This window comes from Hippocampus comes, unplaced genomic scaffold (genome assembly GCF_001891065.2).
Source record: "Hippocampus comes isolate QL1 unplaced genomic scaffold, H_comes_QL1_v1.1 scaffold458, whole genome shotgun sequence".
NCBI lineage: Eukaryota > Metazoa > Chordata > Actinopteri > Syngnathiformes > Syngnathidae > Hippocampus > Hippocampus comes.
Genome location: NW_017805628.1, coordinates 56,103 through 71,856, shown reverse-complemented (window position 1 = coordinate 71,856; position 15,754 = coordinate 56,103). Strand labels below are relative to the sequence as shown.

Below are 15,754 nucleotides of genomic sequence, written 5' to 3'. Positions count from 1 at the left end.
GACCCAATGATAGGGAGTTTAGAAACCAATGGGCCTCTTCACCATAGGGGCGTGACTAACCATCCCCACCCAGTCCTCAAACAGGCCACGCTCAGCCTTTTAGCGCAGAGCAACTTCCCGGAGTCTTCACGGAGACTTCAGGGTTGTCTACCGCTGACGAAGCTTCTGTGAGAGAAGCGAAACGTCCTTTTTTGTTTTTTTTTTTTTTTGTTTTTTTTTTTGTTTTTTGTTTTTTGTTTTTTACCCACAGGTACAGATGACGACTGACAGAACCCTTTCTACGATATTATTATTATTATTATTATTGACTATGAGTTGAGTTCATGGCCACCATATCGTGCTTGCATCTCAAGCGTTCACTCGCAAGTGAAAGCATCCCGATTGTCCGAACAACAGTCGCTTTCTCGAAAAGTCAATCGTATCTCAAGACAGCGGCGTCCATTCGGGCGCGCTTTGATCCGACATCTCAAAACGCAGCGGCGCGGAATGGACCGCCGCGTGTGGTCCATTCGCCAGTCGATTGGAGGCCTTCACCCTTTGAACTCACGCTCAACTTGAGCGCTTGTTGAAGACAACACGCCGATTATCCCCCCGGGCGTGTTGTTTTCGACTGCATCTCTTCCCATCTTGTCCCATAAATCACACGAGGGCCTGCTTTGTCCTTTATCCTCACATCTAAAAAAAAGACCTATTCAGTTTGGATGTCGAAACTTCCTCTCCTGGAGGCACATTTGCAGCATTCCAGACAAAAAAAAAACCAACACGGGCGACATTCCTTGTGGCGAGCCTGGGAATTTACCCATGCCACAACTTTATAATGACACGCTAGGATGTCTGGGGAAGCGAGTTGAGTCGCATAGCAGACATGGTAGGGTGCCGCAACACGTGCGGAATGACACAAATATCAGTGAGATGGACACAAAGTCTCCCTGGTTTACTTGGACAAAATAACATTAAATGCCCACTGAGCATAAAAGCACCAAAAACAGAAAGCAAAACAACCAAATGTGCCTTTTCCTAGAACTTCAGAGTCATGGCCAAAAGTTTTGACAGTGGGTCAACAAATTTTTTTTTTGTATTTGACTAAACTTTGATGGCTGCATTTCCCTTTTGCTTTGAATTTTTTATAATGAGCAGTTACAAGTTTTTTTCCAACTTAAAATAAAAAAAAAAACTTTACATGGTGGAGTGATTCTAAAAAAGGGGGCACTATTGTAAATTCATTTTGCTGACGTTTTCGATTCAAAAGGGCTTGCAGGTGAGAGAACGCAAGTTCTCCTCGCTGATGACAAAGGCGGGGATGCTAAAGTTGTCATTTGCGCAGCTCCAAGTTGAAACGTGTGCAGCTTCATTTGTATTTTCGGATTACTACCTGGCCCACATCAACCTGACGTGGCAGAAAGTCTAATGAAGTGGCAGAGTGACGAACAAGAGAAGAAGAGAGAGAAAAAAAAAAAAAAACTTGACCCAGTAAAACATTCATGAGCGATGGCTCCAAGTGAAGTGCGCAAATGCGAGTCGAGCGCTTCTAAAATAAGAAAAGCGCACTGTGCGTGTTAGGCTTTTTTTTTTTTTTTTTGCCTCCAGAGTGTCTGAGTTGGCAGTTTGCCTGTCAGAAAGGAACTCCTCCGAGATTTGAGATGACAGACTGACGCGTTTGTTGGCACTCGTTAAACTGTCGACCCTCCCAAATCAAGGACAGACTTTGAGCCGAGCAGAGGATGAAGCAGACAAAAAAAAAAAAAAAACGCGAGACACCGAGATCTCGTTTCATTTGACAGCCGGCAAATCCTGAAGAACGGAAGACGAAAAACACCAACAACCGCGGTGTATAATTAACAACCGCGGTGTACAATTAGAGCTCAATTGCCAATCGGAGCATCGACGACAAAACAATCTCAAGTCGCTCAAACCCCTGCGGGCTAGCTCGTGGTCTACAGTGCGATTTATGGGAGGAGAATGCCAGCTTAGAAGTAAATCTGATGGCAACCATAGCACACTGTCACGTGGAATCCAACCATAGCATAAAACTCGATGGGAATGCAAAGTTCCCCTCCCCCATGATCTACCAGCGTTTCATCCGCTGAGCAATCGAGGAGAGAGGCACACTTGTATTGATCGCGAGATTGTTCTGATGATCGAGGATGGTTTGTGCGACAATTACTGTCGACGAAGGCAAGCCAGTTTCAACACGTTAGTGTGGTCAATAATTTGTGTAGTAAAGAACACCCGCGCGTGTGGACTGAGCAATAATCGAGATTTGTGAAACAAAATAAAATTGACCAAATTGTGCCAGAGGAGGTTGCAAATCGACGCCAGCAACATCCTCGATATCATCCCAAAAACTATCGATCGTCAGAGTCTGGAAGAAACCGCCAATGCCTGAAATTGGTTAATGTCACTTTTTTTCCCCACCCCCACAAATTGAAAATGGTCACTCACCACCTCGGTTGATCATTTTCACAAATGACTGACAAATGAAAAGTGTTGAAAATATAAAGGGTAAACCAAAAATATTTTGTTCATTTAATTTCTTGGCTTGGGAGATGCAAGGATTCTGCGCAACAGCGTTGATAAAAATGTTTTAGAACTGGAATTTGATCCGTTTTTAATTCGACCAAAGTTTAAGCCTCTGAGGGAACTTTTAACCAACACTTTATTGTGTTCACGTTGGCTTGAAAAGGAAGAAGGCCAGCTCAAAGATGAAAGTTACTTTAATGAGAGACCATTTTTATTTTTGGCATGTGGATTTTGGCCTGTTTTTCTGCCGTTTCCCCTCCCACATTTAGTCGGTGAAAGACTGCTTCAGTAGAAGAGGGTTGGATGGTCTTTGGCATTAGTTAGGCCATTTTTTAGCAGTGAGACCAACATTTTTTTTTTTGCACACTTGATGTTGGCTACAGGGCAAACATTTGAAATGTGAAAAATTATCAGACAAAGCACTCTCATAAAGGGCATCACATCCACACCTAATGCCAGAAATGAATATACAAATAGAAAAATGTCCATCCCTTAAGAGAAGCCAAATTTTTTTTGCGGCTTTTGACGGACGACGCCAAAGGCTGACCGATAGCGAGTTTGGTGTTATTGTGTGCAACGTGCTGACATGCCGTCAACTCCTCCAAGTCGCCGATGGAGCGACCACAGCTGTGGCTTGGCTCGCCGATACCGCCGAATTCTGAAGCCTCGCTCTGGGGTGCTTGAACTCTGTCACCCCGCAGAACTCGAAATCTTTTGTGAATTTGACAGACACCTGCGGTTGAACACAGCTGCCGTAAGTACAGGGCTCCATGCGACCCTCCGCAGACACACACTGAGATGAGTGATGGTTGTGCTCTAAAACGCTTAAAAGTGGAACCTCTCCAGTTGACGGCCCCTGAAGATGTGAAATTTGGAATTGGACACAAGTTTGAACAAGAATGTGGAACGACGATGCCCATTTCTGTAGTTTTTAAGGTAAGTCCAGAAAAGACTCATACCGATCTGAATCGAGGTTTGGCTCCAGTTTTGACAGACAGAGGCAGTTATCATTGCACTGGGCACTTTTCCTCATTCCCCAATGCAACAAGTGGGCCAACTCCCATTTTCCAGATGGCTGTGCCCATGAAAGCAGGATTCACTTCCTGCAAATCATCCCCAAAATGAAGTCTCAGAGGGGGACAGAAGCCTCACAGAGTAAAGTTGCGCTTGAGCTCGGATTGCAGTCATGTTTCTATAAATCAATGTTATTCGTCATCTTTCATGACATATTGATAGATTTAACAAATGCATGCAATCAAATGAAAAATGAGGAGAATTACAACTTCCAGTCATACGCATTCCCTCGTAGGGCCATTATGACAGTGAAACCACAAAATTATCATTTATACACAATAAATGAATAGATTACTCATTTTGAAATCAGTCAAGTCAATTATTGTAGTTTGTTCAATTATTGTTCAAATGAGTGGAAAGAGAGCAACAAAATTATTGCAAAATCTCAACATTATTGATTACACAGGTCAATTTGACATTTCGGTACAGATTTTAGCAAGTTGACACACATGATTTGCTTTCGCGGGCCACATAAATGACCTGGTGGGCCGGATCTGGCCCCCAGGCTTTGAATTTGACAGTTGTGCCAAAGAAAATACCAAGATTCGACTCCTCCAGTTTTTACTACAGCCAACAGTCTTGAAATAACTCCAGATCACTATTTGGAAGATAATTGAAGTCACTCGTAGTGAATAGTGGAGATAGCATGTTTTGTGCTGGGGCTAGAAGAGAATCCCAGTGGGCATCCAGTGGGAGTCGCCCCTTCGCCACGATATCAAAACTTGAGGGCCTTCGTTTGCACCCGTGGCTATCCAGCGCAATTGCAAAATACTGATTAGCGGGCTTAAATCCGACCGCTACAGCATGAAGCTAGCTTTGCATACGCGCCGGAAATTCATCTCGCAGGGAGGCCACAAGTTACAGAGAAGATCTGTGTCGTTATTTGAATCTCCAAGCGAGGAGGTGACGCGATGGTTCACTGTAACTGTCCGTTCGCCGGCTGAGGGGAGTTCCGAAAGTGAGTTAGCCGCAAGCTAGCACCTCTCGTCGTGTGGCCCGCTGGGACAAATTACAGCCAATGAAGCATTCACGCAGGTATATTTTCATGGCATGTGTGGTAGTACAACAAAATTTGTTCAAATGAAGCGACAACGGCTCGATTCCCCCCCCAAAAATTTGAAGCCTCAGCTCTATTTAAATTTGGCAGAGTTGTTAACAACGCTTACATTTCTAAGTCATATTTTCACTTTACAGGGACTTTCAAAAGGCATTGAGAAGCAGCAGCGTGACCCGAAAGAGAATATTTATATTTCAATTATGTTCCATTGTAGAAATAGATTCCAAATCCTTTGAAGTTCCTCAGTTTTCCTCAGGCACCGGTAGGAGCTCTTTGAAGAAACACTATTTAATAAACATCTATATATAAGAAGGAGGATTAAAAAAAAAAAAAAAAATCTATACTTTGTAATATACGCTGTACCACGGTGCAGAATTCCAGAGGGGATTTTTTGTGCATGTGTTTGTGTGTAGAATGTCATAAATGCATATATTTACATCTCATTAATTTACGGCGCATCGACATGTGTTTGCACGCGGCTGTTTGCATTTAGCGAGCCGTTTGGATTTTCCGCTGCTCATCGTGATGGATGTGATGCTATTATCTTCCCTCTTTTACATATCATTTCTTTCCAATTCATTTCCGCCAACAGCAGATGCGTGGCAAAACAGCGACAGCTCAATGTGTGATTCCACCCCCCGCCCCCCACCCCACCCCTCTCCACTGCCCACAGATGCTCGTTATTTGTGTCGCGAGTCCTTTTACAACGCTGCCATGAAGAGGCTACGCTTGGAGATGATTAAACGGCAGATCCTCTCCTTCCCCGTTTGCACGCAGATCAACTCAACAAGACATCCATGACGGAAGCAACAAGACAATCTTTTCGCCTTTAAACGGATCCATTTAAGACATGCCGTTACATCATCGTGAAAGCGTGTCATTTTCCTTTTTATCGCTCACCGGTCAATTGGCGAGATACACCTATTGATTCGGTGATTGAAGTTGATTCCGAATGTGCAGACAAGAACCGAAAAAAACAATTTACAATATAAATATCCCAAATTAAAGCAACGTGTACTGCGAGCAGGAAGAAGTCAAACTTATTTCAAACCTACGCCTTAACCATTACCCAAGATAAAAAAAAAAATGCAGACCAAAAGATATATATACCTACATACAACACAATAAAATACAATAAAATAATGCATCATTATTTATTTCGTGCTTTCACAACAGCTGCAGCTGTAACAAAGCGTTTTATAGAACAGCTAACAAAATAATATAACACAACACATTACACAAGACATGGACAGTCATACAATCGTAACCACTATTCCTGCATACGCTTTGTTGTTTTTTAGCAGTTCTAGATGAAAAAAGAGAGAATCCAAGTGTCCTTTCACCAGTGGATCAGAGACGTCATGCTCAAAATGCGCACATGTCTCCTATAAGCTAAGTTTGAAAGTCAACACGAAGCTGTAGTGCCCATTGACGAAAAAAAGAGATTGGTTCGGTTCACTTCTCCCGTCCCATGTAAAATCCGCTTCAAATCCAAGCGGCGACTCTCAGTTCCAAAATACGCATCTGAGCTCCGTGCCGACGCTCCTTTGTCCTCATCCTCGGCTCCACCAGCCATCCATCTAGCCGCACCAACGCAGATTGTCCAACATCGCCGACATCTCCGCTGAACAAAACGGGGCTGTGAAAAATGCTGCCCATTACAGACGCAAAAAACACACGCGCCTCGGGGTTGTCGAGCGGCGACGGTCAAATCGCGCCGACCTCCCCCCAGCACCCGTAGAAATCAAAATCAGTGCTGGTACAAGGGTGCCGCCGAGAAGGCGCACTCATCAAGTACAGATTCTTCTCGTTCGACGAATGTCGTGGCCAAAACGCCGAAACCAATGCACAGTGGGTCCACACGAAGGACAACAAACACGATATGACAAAACAAAAGCCAAAAACAACAAAAAGCAAAGCTCTTGAAGAGCTCTTGCCGCCGGCTGCCCACTACGGCGCCATCTTGTAATCTCATACATATCCAAAAGGAAATACACACATCACCTATAAAGCGAGTCCAAACACTTCATACCTGCAAAATCTTAAGGTGCTCAGTTTGAACTGATAAGTTTATTACTTGGATGGAATATTTTTTTAAACACTGTGAAGCCTAACGAAGTGACTGAAATCCATAGCAGAAAGTCAAATCGGATTAGGCAATCTTTCTCCAAGTATTGTATGGACCCATATTCCTCAAAATGAAGGACATGTTGAAATAGCTTAGCCTGCGAAAAACACCACCAACGCCAACCAGTTCTAAATCAGGCTGTGACCCGCGTCCTTTGGAAATACAAAAGACAGACAAACAAGTACAAATCCAATTGAATCCACCCCCGTGCGACGGAAATAAAGCAGCGGTTTACGGTTTTGCCGCCACTGCCGCGGCGAGCGCTACGAGCCGAGCTTGTCAAAACCAATCGAGACACAAGAAGAGGACGCGACACGCGTTCTTCCTTTTGCATAAACACGCCGTGACTGCCAGCAGGATGGCCGCATGAGCTCTCGCATGTCAACATGAAAACATGAACCCTGCGTGATGACATAACAGATCACAGCAGCGACAAACACGGGCGAGATTAAGACCAAAAAGGAATTTGTGAGATTAGAGCAGCATGGGACCCCATGGTATTATCCAATTAGTCAGACGTCATATTTGTGCGTATACGCCACACTCGGGATGTTGGCAGGCACCCGGGAGAAGAGCCCGACAGGCACGCAAGTCTGGCACGGAGTGCTATGGTCCCAGGTTCCAGCTGGAAGGATGACTACCTCACCGTGCCGGCCCCCAAACCCTTTCCAGTCCCGCCGTATCTTATCGCTCTTGCCTTGCGTCTCTGCAATTCCGCTGGAGATCCCTCGAGATCCCTCTTTAGAATTGGAAGCTACGTTGTATCGAGGTCACACCGGAAAGAAAAACATATGTGCCAAGAGAAGGAATGTCGCAACGGTAGAGAGAAAAAAATAATAATTCTTTTTTGAAGAAGAAGAGTGGTGGTTTCTTACATTTTCAGCACAAAAGGACAAATATACTACATAAAGCAAAGAAAAGGCCATGCAAGGAGTTTTGTCTTGGTCAAGACCATTTCAGTCGTGCTAAATACAAGTTCTGCCAGATTTTGAAGGACTGGTTTGTTTTCAAGGGAGACAAATCCCCACAGCGACCTACATTAGCGGCAAACACAAAAGACAACCGCAGAGTCTAAAGGTCTTATGTGTCAGGAGAAAGTCATTCCTCTGGCAAAAGTTTGTCGGCTCTGATCCGAGCAGATCCGAAATAGCGTCAGTCCTCGGAACTACTGCACCCAAAATGCCGCAACGCTTCCAAAATAAAACTGGGGCACACCGAAAACAGTCAAACAAAGGTTATTTGTTTTGTTGTTGTTTTAGATCCTCCTGGGAACGCTCCAGGTGGTTTATTGCGGCAGTCAAAGAAACACGTTTGACTCCAATTGGACAACTAAGTGCAATGAGCGATACAACACCGGCTGCATTTGAATATGTTTATGGGGTGTGCATTTATACGCAATCGTAATATTAATTTCATTTCATTTCATTTCTGCTCAGGTAAACTCAAATTATTATGCAATTCAGATTCTAAATTGAGAGTTTTTCATAATTCGTTTTTTTTTTTTTTTTTTTTTGCGGGGGGTGTCTTGATTTGCAAGCAAAAATGTGAGTTTTGAGTGTCGCCTAAGCTAGCGGCGAACTTCACGATAGGCAGCATAGAGTGAACAGTTTTTAAGACTCCAAGTGCCTGCTTCTGTTTATTGCCACTAGACTAAACAATCACACATTGGGGTTTTCACCAAAATTCACCAGCTTTGCCTTACAAGAGTGCGCTAGCTTAATGCTAACACACGTTGCAAACTATCAGAGATGGTTGAGTGAAATGGTAGTTAACGAACATTTCAAACAACTTATATTTGCCCACGAATGGTCGTTACACATGAAAACAATCTTCAAATGTGTGTATTCTTTATCTTTGATGAATTTGAGATGAGAGACGGCCTTCTTTGTCTCGTTTCATGATCAAGTCTGTCGTATGTCGTATTATACTGCCCCCTGGTGGCCCAGCTGTGCACACACCAGAGTGAGCATTCTTTACATTGCAGGTAATTACGTTATTATGGTTTTTAAATTCTTTTTAAGATGTGTGCATCCGTCTCAGGCACTACTACACAATCCGGAGAGGAAAAAACACATCTTTGTGCGTCTCAAACTATTTCCACTCGCTCAGAGAATCTAACACTCTCCAGCGAGACTCCCATGTCGAAAACCATTCTGCATTTCCCAGGCATCAAAGCGAGCTTGCGAGCAATTACTTTTGATCACAGCCCAGTTGGCCTGGACGCTTTTTATCCGCGTTGGTGAGGGGGTGGGTGTGGGGGGGAGGGGGCATTAGAAGGGGCAGCCGAGAGAGAGGCTGGCTCCTTCTTTTTCGTTTCGCCAGCGTAAAACGTCTCCCCAAAGACGACGGCGGCGGCATGACGGCCCAGCGCTTGTGTTAATTAACACGTCGGCTTGTTGATGTTCATTAAAAAGGAAACAGACATCAGAAAAGGATCACGTCGAGGGGAGCGTTGTGTTTCTCAACGCACCAAAAGATGCCGCGGCAAAGTTTGGAAAGCAATTCGCAGGAGATATATTTGAAGCATGCGCATTACAACTGGGCTCATTAGACAAAGCTTTTGCTTCTTGGCTATTTCCTCACCAAAGTCCAAGTGCGAGTTTTCTCAACTTTGTGATTCACTTACTTCATAGGTTTGAACAGAGCTTGTCCGTAGTTGTGGAAGGTCATGATCAACTTGAGCTGGGTGCCTCCTGACTTCATGGCTGCAAGGGAAAGGACAAAAAAAAAAAAAAAAAAAGAAATTGTATGAAAAACTCTCATCGCCACAGCTGTTTTTGTCAGCCGTCAAACTGGGAAAGCAATTTGGCACGAATGGAACAAAAGCAATCACATCCACTGACCACAATGAGCAATCAAAGAAGAATTGTGAGCGCTTTGGACAAGTGGCATGAAAATAATCAGTGGGTACAAGTGGACAGAGTGAGTTGTGGGGCGTGTGGGGTCGGGGGGGGGCGGCGGGGCAGTAAGCAATTTTGAAAAAAGAACAATAATTCACAGTGAGCCGGCTGGGAAAAAGGTTCTTTGTTTTTAGAACGTCCAACTTCCAATAGGTGCTGCTAACTTGTCTTAATGACGGAATTCACCTGGAGCCTATCCCAGCTGTCTTCGGGCAGTTGGCGGGGGACACCCTGAACATCCGCGCTCACACTCACACCGAGGGACAATTTCGAGTGTTCCATGCATGTTTTTTGGAATGTGTGAGGAAACCCACGCAGGCACGGGGAGAACATGCAAACGCCACACAGGAAGGCCGGAGCCGGAATCGAACCCGGTACCTCTGAACCGTGAGGCCGACGTGCTAACCAGTCGACCACCTTAGTGTCAAAGAAAAGTTCTTGGCTGTTAATGGACAGACATTTGCGGATCTGTTCGTTTATGACCGCGCGTTAACTTCACATGACAGCGACCTGCTGGCTAACCCTTGTCTTCAAAATGGCCGACCCACTTAGCGACGGGGGGCGTGGCCAACAAAAATCCGACTCACTAGCCATGCCAAGCTGTCGTTTATTGCCATCTTGAACAGATATGAGATCTCTGGGGTGTGCAGATTTTTTTTCGTGGGGATCATCTGCCCGAAAATAGCAAAATGAGTTGTATTTTCATAGTTAGAAAAGGATCTTTTTTTTAATTTGACGGGGGCTGACCAACTGGGATGATTTGTGACTAATTACTGGCATTGATCAAATTTGCGTGTGGCGAATTTTCAAACGACAGCGACGCAATGCGACTTGTGGAAGCCTACAAAATAATCATCCATTCAGGCTGTTTTGAAGAACAAAACTGGCAAACACATGCTAACCATGAAGACACACAACAACCTGATAAGTGTTTCAAGAAGAGGATGGGTTGATCATTGAATTCTACAATTCAATCGAGGCAATTGGCCTTGACTTGTGAGGGTTTTCGTTTTAATCAGTCTTCCTAGTTGGAAGAAAAAATTTTTTTAAAAGACTTAGCAATTCTGCTACTCAGCTGACAATTTATAAAATTACAGGCTCTTTTTTTTCCCAGTACTCACTCGAGTAATCACAGATACAGAGTACCACCAGTGCTTCTGATTTTCTTTTTTTTTTTTTTTTAAATTGACTAAATTATAAATAAATGGGAATAAAGGCTTTCTTTTTGCAGACACGCATGATGATTCGCTGGTGTCAAACTGTCGCAGTGTAGCACCAACTACTGACTAGGAGGACTTGCCTGATGTGAGATTTTTTTTTTTTTTTTTTTTGGCTTGAAGTATCGCTGGCTGGTATTGATTGACAGCTTCCATGAGTACCCGGTACCTTAAAATAATAGCGGCCCATCCCCATAACAATATCAAAAACTGACAGCCCGACACATTCTATTTATAGCAATTTCGACCATTATTCTGTTTGATTGCACGATGAACACACAAAAAAAAAAAAGCCGCCTGTCAAAAACCACTCGGACAGTATTCAGCTCATCTAAGCCAAAGAAAAGCCATCAGGTCAACCCACGAGCCAGATTTGTCGAAGCAAGGTCAAGTAGACGTTTGCCCCTTGTGTCGCGTCATCAAATCGGAAGATTAAACTCAACAACACATCAATGAACCCTTGAGAGCCATTTCACATCAACGATGGAACGACGCGAGCTTGCGCTGCAATCAAAAGCCACAATCCTCAAGGAAGTGACCTCAATCCTTTGCTCCGCTCTGCTCGCATTTTGCTGTTTAATTGAAAATTTGGAAAAAAAAAAAAAGAGGTAATCCCCGTTCCGCAGTGGAAAATTCTCAGCAAAGCTCATCTTATCGTATTGTTTGCAGACTTGACATGCAAAGTCTTGTCATGACATGACAACATCAATCAACTTGAACAGCACACTTTGCGCTCCCAAGGCCATCTGTCTTGGTATTAGAGCGCTAATACATGTGTTTGTGTTGACCCACGATCCATCTTTTGCTCCGTGCGTCGACAAATTCATCACCTCGGTGTTGACTGGCCTTTTCGGAAAGCTCCAGGCGTCACCCACTCTCCCCCCTCCACCCCCTCCTCCTCCTCCGTAACCAGATTCATGTTCTGATGATAAATCCGCCGCGCTTCCACCTGTGTCGCATCTCGCCAAAGAGCGCGTTATGATTTATGAGCCTAATCCGAGCAAGAACAAAAGGCTGACACGGAGTCGGCGCTCCGGTGTGCGACTCGAGGGCAGATAAAGCAACATTAGCCCAAGGAGATGTTCAAACCTTGTAACTAGCTTTGCTTTGCGGTGTCACCCAGACATAAAAGTGCTGCGGCGCGCGCGGTGTGGAAATGAAAGCTTGCAGTGCAGGCACTCGCTAGACTGCGTTTTATATTGTGCGACTCCAGACAAAGGCTTTGAATTTTTTTTTTTTTACATCTGATAATCTACATAAGCGAGTCTGGCAAAAAGGCAGTTTGAAAAGATGGCGTCAGCACGATGAGTTGTGTAAGACAGCGCAAGCTGCGATGAGTGTGAGGAGGTGACAAAGAAACTTGATTTGGGTCGAAGAATTGCGTCAGTAATCGATTTAATCATCGAAAAGGATGATTGATTTAAAAAAGATTCGTTCGTGACAGCCCAAGCGATGAAGGCGCACGTTGCCATGGAAGTAACGCAGCGTGCACACACACACACAAGCAAATTTGACCACTGGATGAAGCTGACTACCATTCGAACAAGAGAAGAGCATCAGACAGCTAATTAGCTTCCGTATGAAGCGCAGCAAAGGATGTCACAAGGGCAAGAACATTTCACCAACGCTCAAGCGTCATTCCTCGCCAGTATTGCGCCACTTTCTTGACTCAACAGTTTCATATTACTCGCGCTGCAGCTTGCACATGGAGGAAATTGCGGCGCCTTGAAATCTTTGGCCTTTCCTCTAATGAGACTCACCCACGCTGGTGATCTTCTGCGTCTGCAGGTCGTGGAGCAGAGCATCCAGCACCGGGTTGCCTCTGGCGTACAGCTCGTAGCGGTTGATGCCAACGTGGAAACGCAGCCAGTTGGGGTACGACTCGGCCGTCGCCTCGGCCGCTCGGACGCTGTCCTCATCCCGCGCGTTGCCGTCTTCGGTCGGCCTGGAGATGAGAAGGCAGATGGTTGTTTTTTTTTTTTTTTTCATGCTTCCGCCAAATCGGGACAATCTCATCATAATAAGGCAACGTGATGAAGCAGAGGCAACAGGATAAAAGAACTTGCGCAACAATATTACATTACAGTTGCCTTCCTGATGCCACCATCAAACTCCCTAACTCCCTTTAAAGCAGATGAGATTCCCATACAGTATACTAACTCGAAACAAAGTTTATCAAGGCATTTGTCACTTTGGCTGATTTGGAGCTCCTCGAGTTAACTAATTGATCAAAATCCCCCCAAACGAGTTCTTTTGTCAGGCGTGCATTTGCATTCTTAGTAGGCGACTTATTTGATGATTTCATCCTGAGTGCTCAAAATCAGGAGGAGTCCTCCTCAGGAAAAGCCAAGTCTTGACCAAAAGGCTCAAAGAGGCTTTTTTCTTGTCATGTACGTTGAATTCTACATCAGCAGTTGTTCTTTGAGCTTTCGTGCATGTTCAAAATGAGCTGGAACACAGAAAAATTAAGCAGGGAGAGATCACTTAATGTGCCAGTGATGGATGGATGGATGGATGGACATAGTCTCTGGTTGGACAGATGGATAAATGAATGGAATTATGGGTAGACAGATGGATGAAGGGACGATATGACTGTAGATGGATGAATGAAGAGATGGATTGACTGTCCTGGTCGACAAATGGACAGATATTTGGCTGGAAGGATATTAGGATGAATAAATGGAGAGACATTATGGGTGAGATGAATGGATGAATAAAGAAAGAAAGAAAGAGAAAAAATAAAGAAAGAGAAAGAAAGAAAGAAAGAAAGAAAGAAAGAAAGAAAGAAAGAAAGAAAGAAAGAATGAATACTGAGTGGGACCGATAGGTGACACTGATGAATGAATGGATATCTGGTGAATGGACAAGTGGATCGATAGATGACCCGGAGGACAGACAGACAGACATTAGAATTCAAGTAATTTACCATCCTTGTTGATCAGTGGCTTTGGGATAAAATCTAATTTCCGTGTTGACGTTAAACAAAGTGTCCCGCTCCGTCAGAGGCGGAAGCGCAATCTTATACAAAGGATGCTCAAAGAGAGCCGCGAGTCGGGATGCACCGGCACCGAGTCCGGCCACCGTGCGACCCCCGCTCGCCTCGCCGATGAGCGGCTTGTGCCCGTCTGCCTTCCCGGCGGTGGCGTGGGCGCCCGCCCTCCTACGGTGGGAGTCGGCCGCTCGCTGGCCGCCGGCGCCCGCGCTCTTCTCCAAGGTGGTGGTGTGGTTGGAGTTGGGCTCGCTGCTGAAATCCTGCAGGATTCGGAGCGTGTGCTTGTTGGGCCACGCGCCCGAGTCGGCCGCCGACACGACGCGCTGCTGTTGCTGTTGTTGCTGCTGGCTGGCCCAGCCCGGCGACTCCGCGCCGGCGTGGTGGGCGCATTGACAGCCGCTGTCGGCGCCGTCCGCTCCCGAAGTCCTCTTCTCCAATTTGGGCAGCAAGTCTATCATGATGTGCACCGTGCACGCCACGAGGAACACCGTGAGCAGCAAGACTCTGAATTTACGAAACATGATCATCCTTTGTTGCTTTGGTCCCACAGTTATGTCAGCTTCACGCGCACCTTACGATGGCATCCGCGGGATTTTTTGCTCGGGTTAAAAAGTCCATCTTGTTATTTGCTCGAGAACAGCCCCAGTAGTTCTGACTGAACAGGTGAACGGTCCAAGACATCGCGAAAAAACATGCGCGGTCACATTTGTGATCTTAATCCACTGCGCATTTAAAGTCCAGCGTGCCACAATAATTACATATTAGATGCAGTCCAAAAAATACAAAAGTAGTCCCTCGACCAATAAAAAGGACGACGATATTCCTAGTAAATAACAGCTGATCCGCTCGGATGCTGCGCGGCCGCGATCTTGACCGAAGTCAGCGACGCGTGGAGCGGCCGACAGGTGCGAGCTGCATCCCCGCCATCGCTGGAGCTCTTCCCGCTCTCTTGTATCCCTTGCAAGTGTGCATCCTCCGTGAATGTGCGCAATAATAGGATCGGAGCCCCGTGGAGGAGTCCAGCCTCGGTGGCGTCAGGAGGAAGCGATTGGCTGTACATGCAAGCGGCGCCTGTGACTTCCTTGCACGTGCTGCCTGCCAGACAGTAAGGCTGCAATACTGCCAAACGCCACTAGAGGGCACGCCCACGACTACATAGATTTATTTTCGTTTCCAGAGGTGGCAAATGTCCTCAATTCTCCACTTATGAACCTTCATCCATCCGTTTTCGACAACGCTTACCCTGTACAGGGTCGCTGGAGCCTATCCCGGTTGACTCCGGGCGGGAGGCGGACTACAACCGTTGGCACTCACATCCTCACCGTCACCGAGTGGGAACCGATGTCCGCACACAGGTCAAGCGAGTGACTTAAATAGATACTTTCATGAACATAATAATTATACTACAACTCATAATAAAGAGTGGTGAAATATTTTAAAAGAACAGAAATGAAATGTAAATATCAGTGCAAAAGTAAAGAGTAAACTTGAATTTTTGAGGTCATTTACAGCTCTGGCACAAACCAAAAACAGGGTGTCCCGAGGAGTTTTTCAAGATATGAACTGACTTTTGAGCTACACCTGGCAGTGGGGGTAAAAAAAAAAAAAAAACAAAAAAAAAAACATGTAGGGACATGTACAGCCTTCTCTGATGACAATTTGCTGCACATCAGTGTAATCAGCCATCGAAAATGAACAAAACGCTGAAATGAGCTTATGCTGAACACAGTTGAGTGGCATCACATATTTGTGGTGGTGGTGGTGGTGGGGTGGATGATGGGAAAGCAGCTCACTGGCTCTGGCTGCATTCCATAAAAACCCAAATATGCAAGCTCCATTAGGCAGTTTTATGAGCCACATGATTTG

The 15,754-nt window shown here is 45.3% G+C and overlaps 1 protein-coding gene across 1 annotated transcript in view; it reads right to left on the bottom strand.

Moving 5' to 3' along the window:
- Nucleotides 1–14,999, bottom strand: part of LOC109522750 (extracellular serine/threonine protein kinase FAM20C-like) — a 25,962-nt gene extending 10,963 nt beyond the window's left edge. The window contains exons 1-3 of the mRNA XM_019881521.1: nucleotides 13,823–14,999; nucleotides 12,657–12,841; nucleotides 9,406–9,484 (exon numbers count right to left, since the gene is read on the bottom strand). Of these exons, the coding sequence (XP_019737080.1) occupies nucleotides 9,406–9,484; nucleotides 12,657–12,841; nucleotides 13,823–14,415 (857 nt within the window). The 5' untranslated portion in view covers nucleotides 14,416–14,999. The remainder of the gene's footprint in view (nucleotides 1–9,405; nucleotides 9,485–12,656; nucleotides 12,842–13,822) is intronic.
- Between the last annotated feature and the right edge of the window lie 755 nt (nucleotides 15,000–15,754).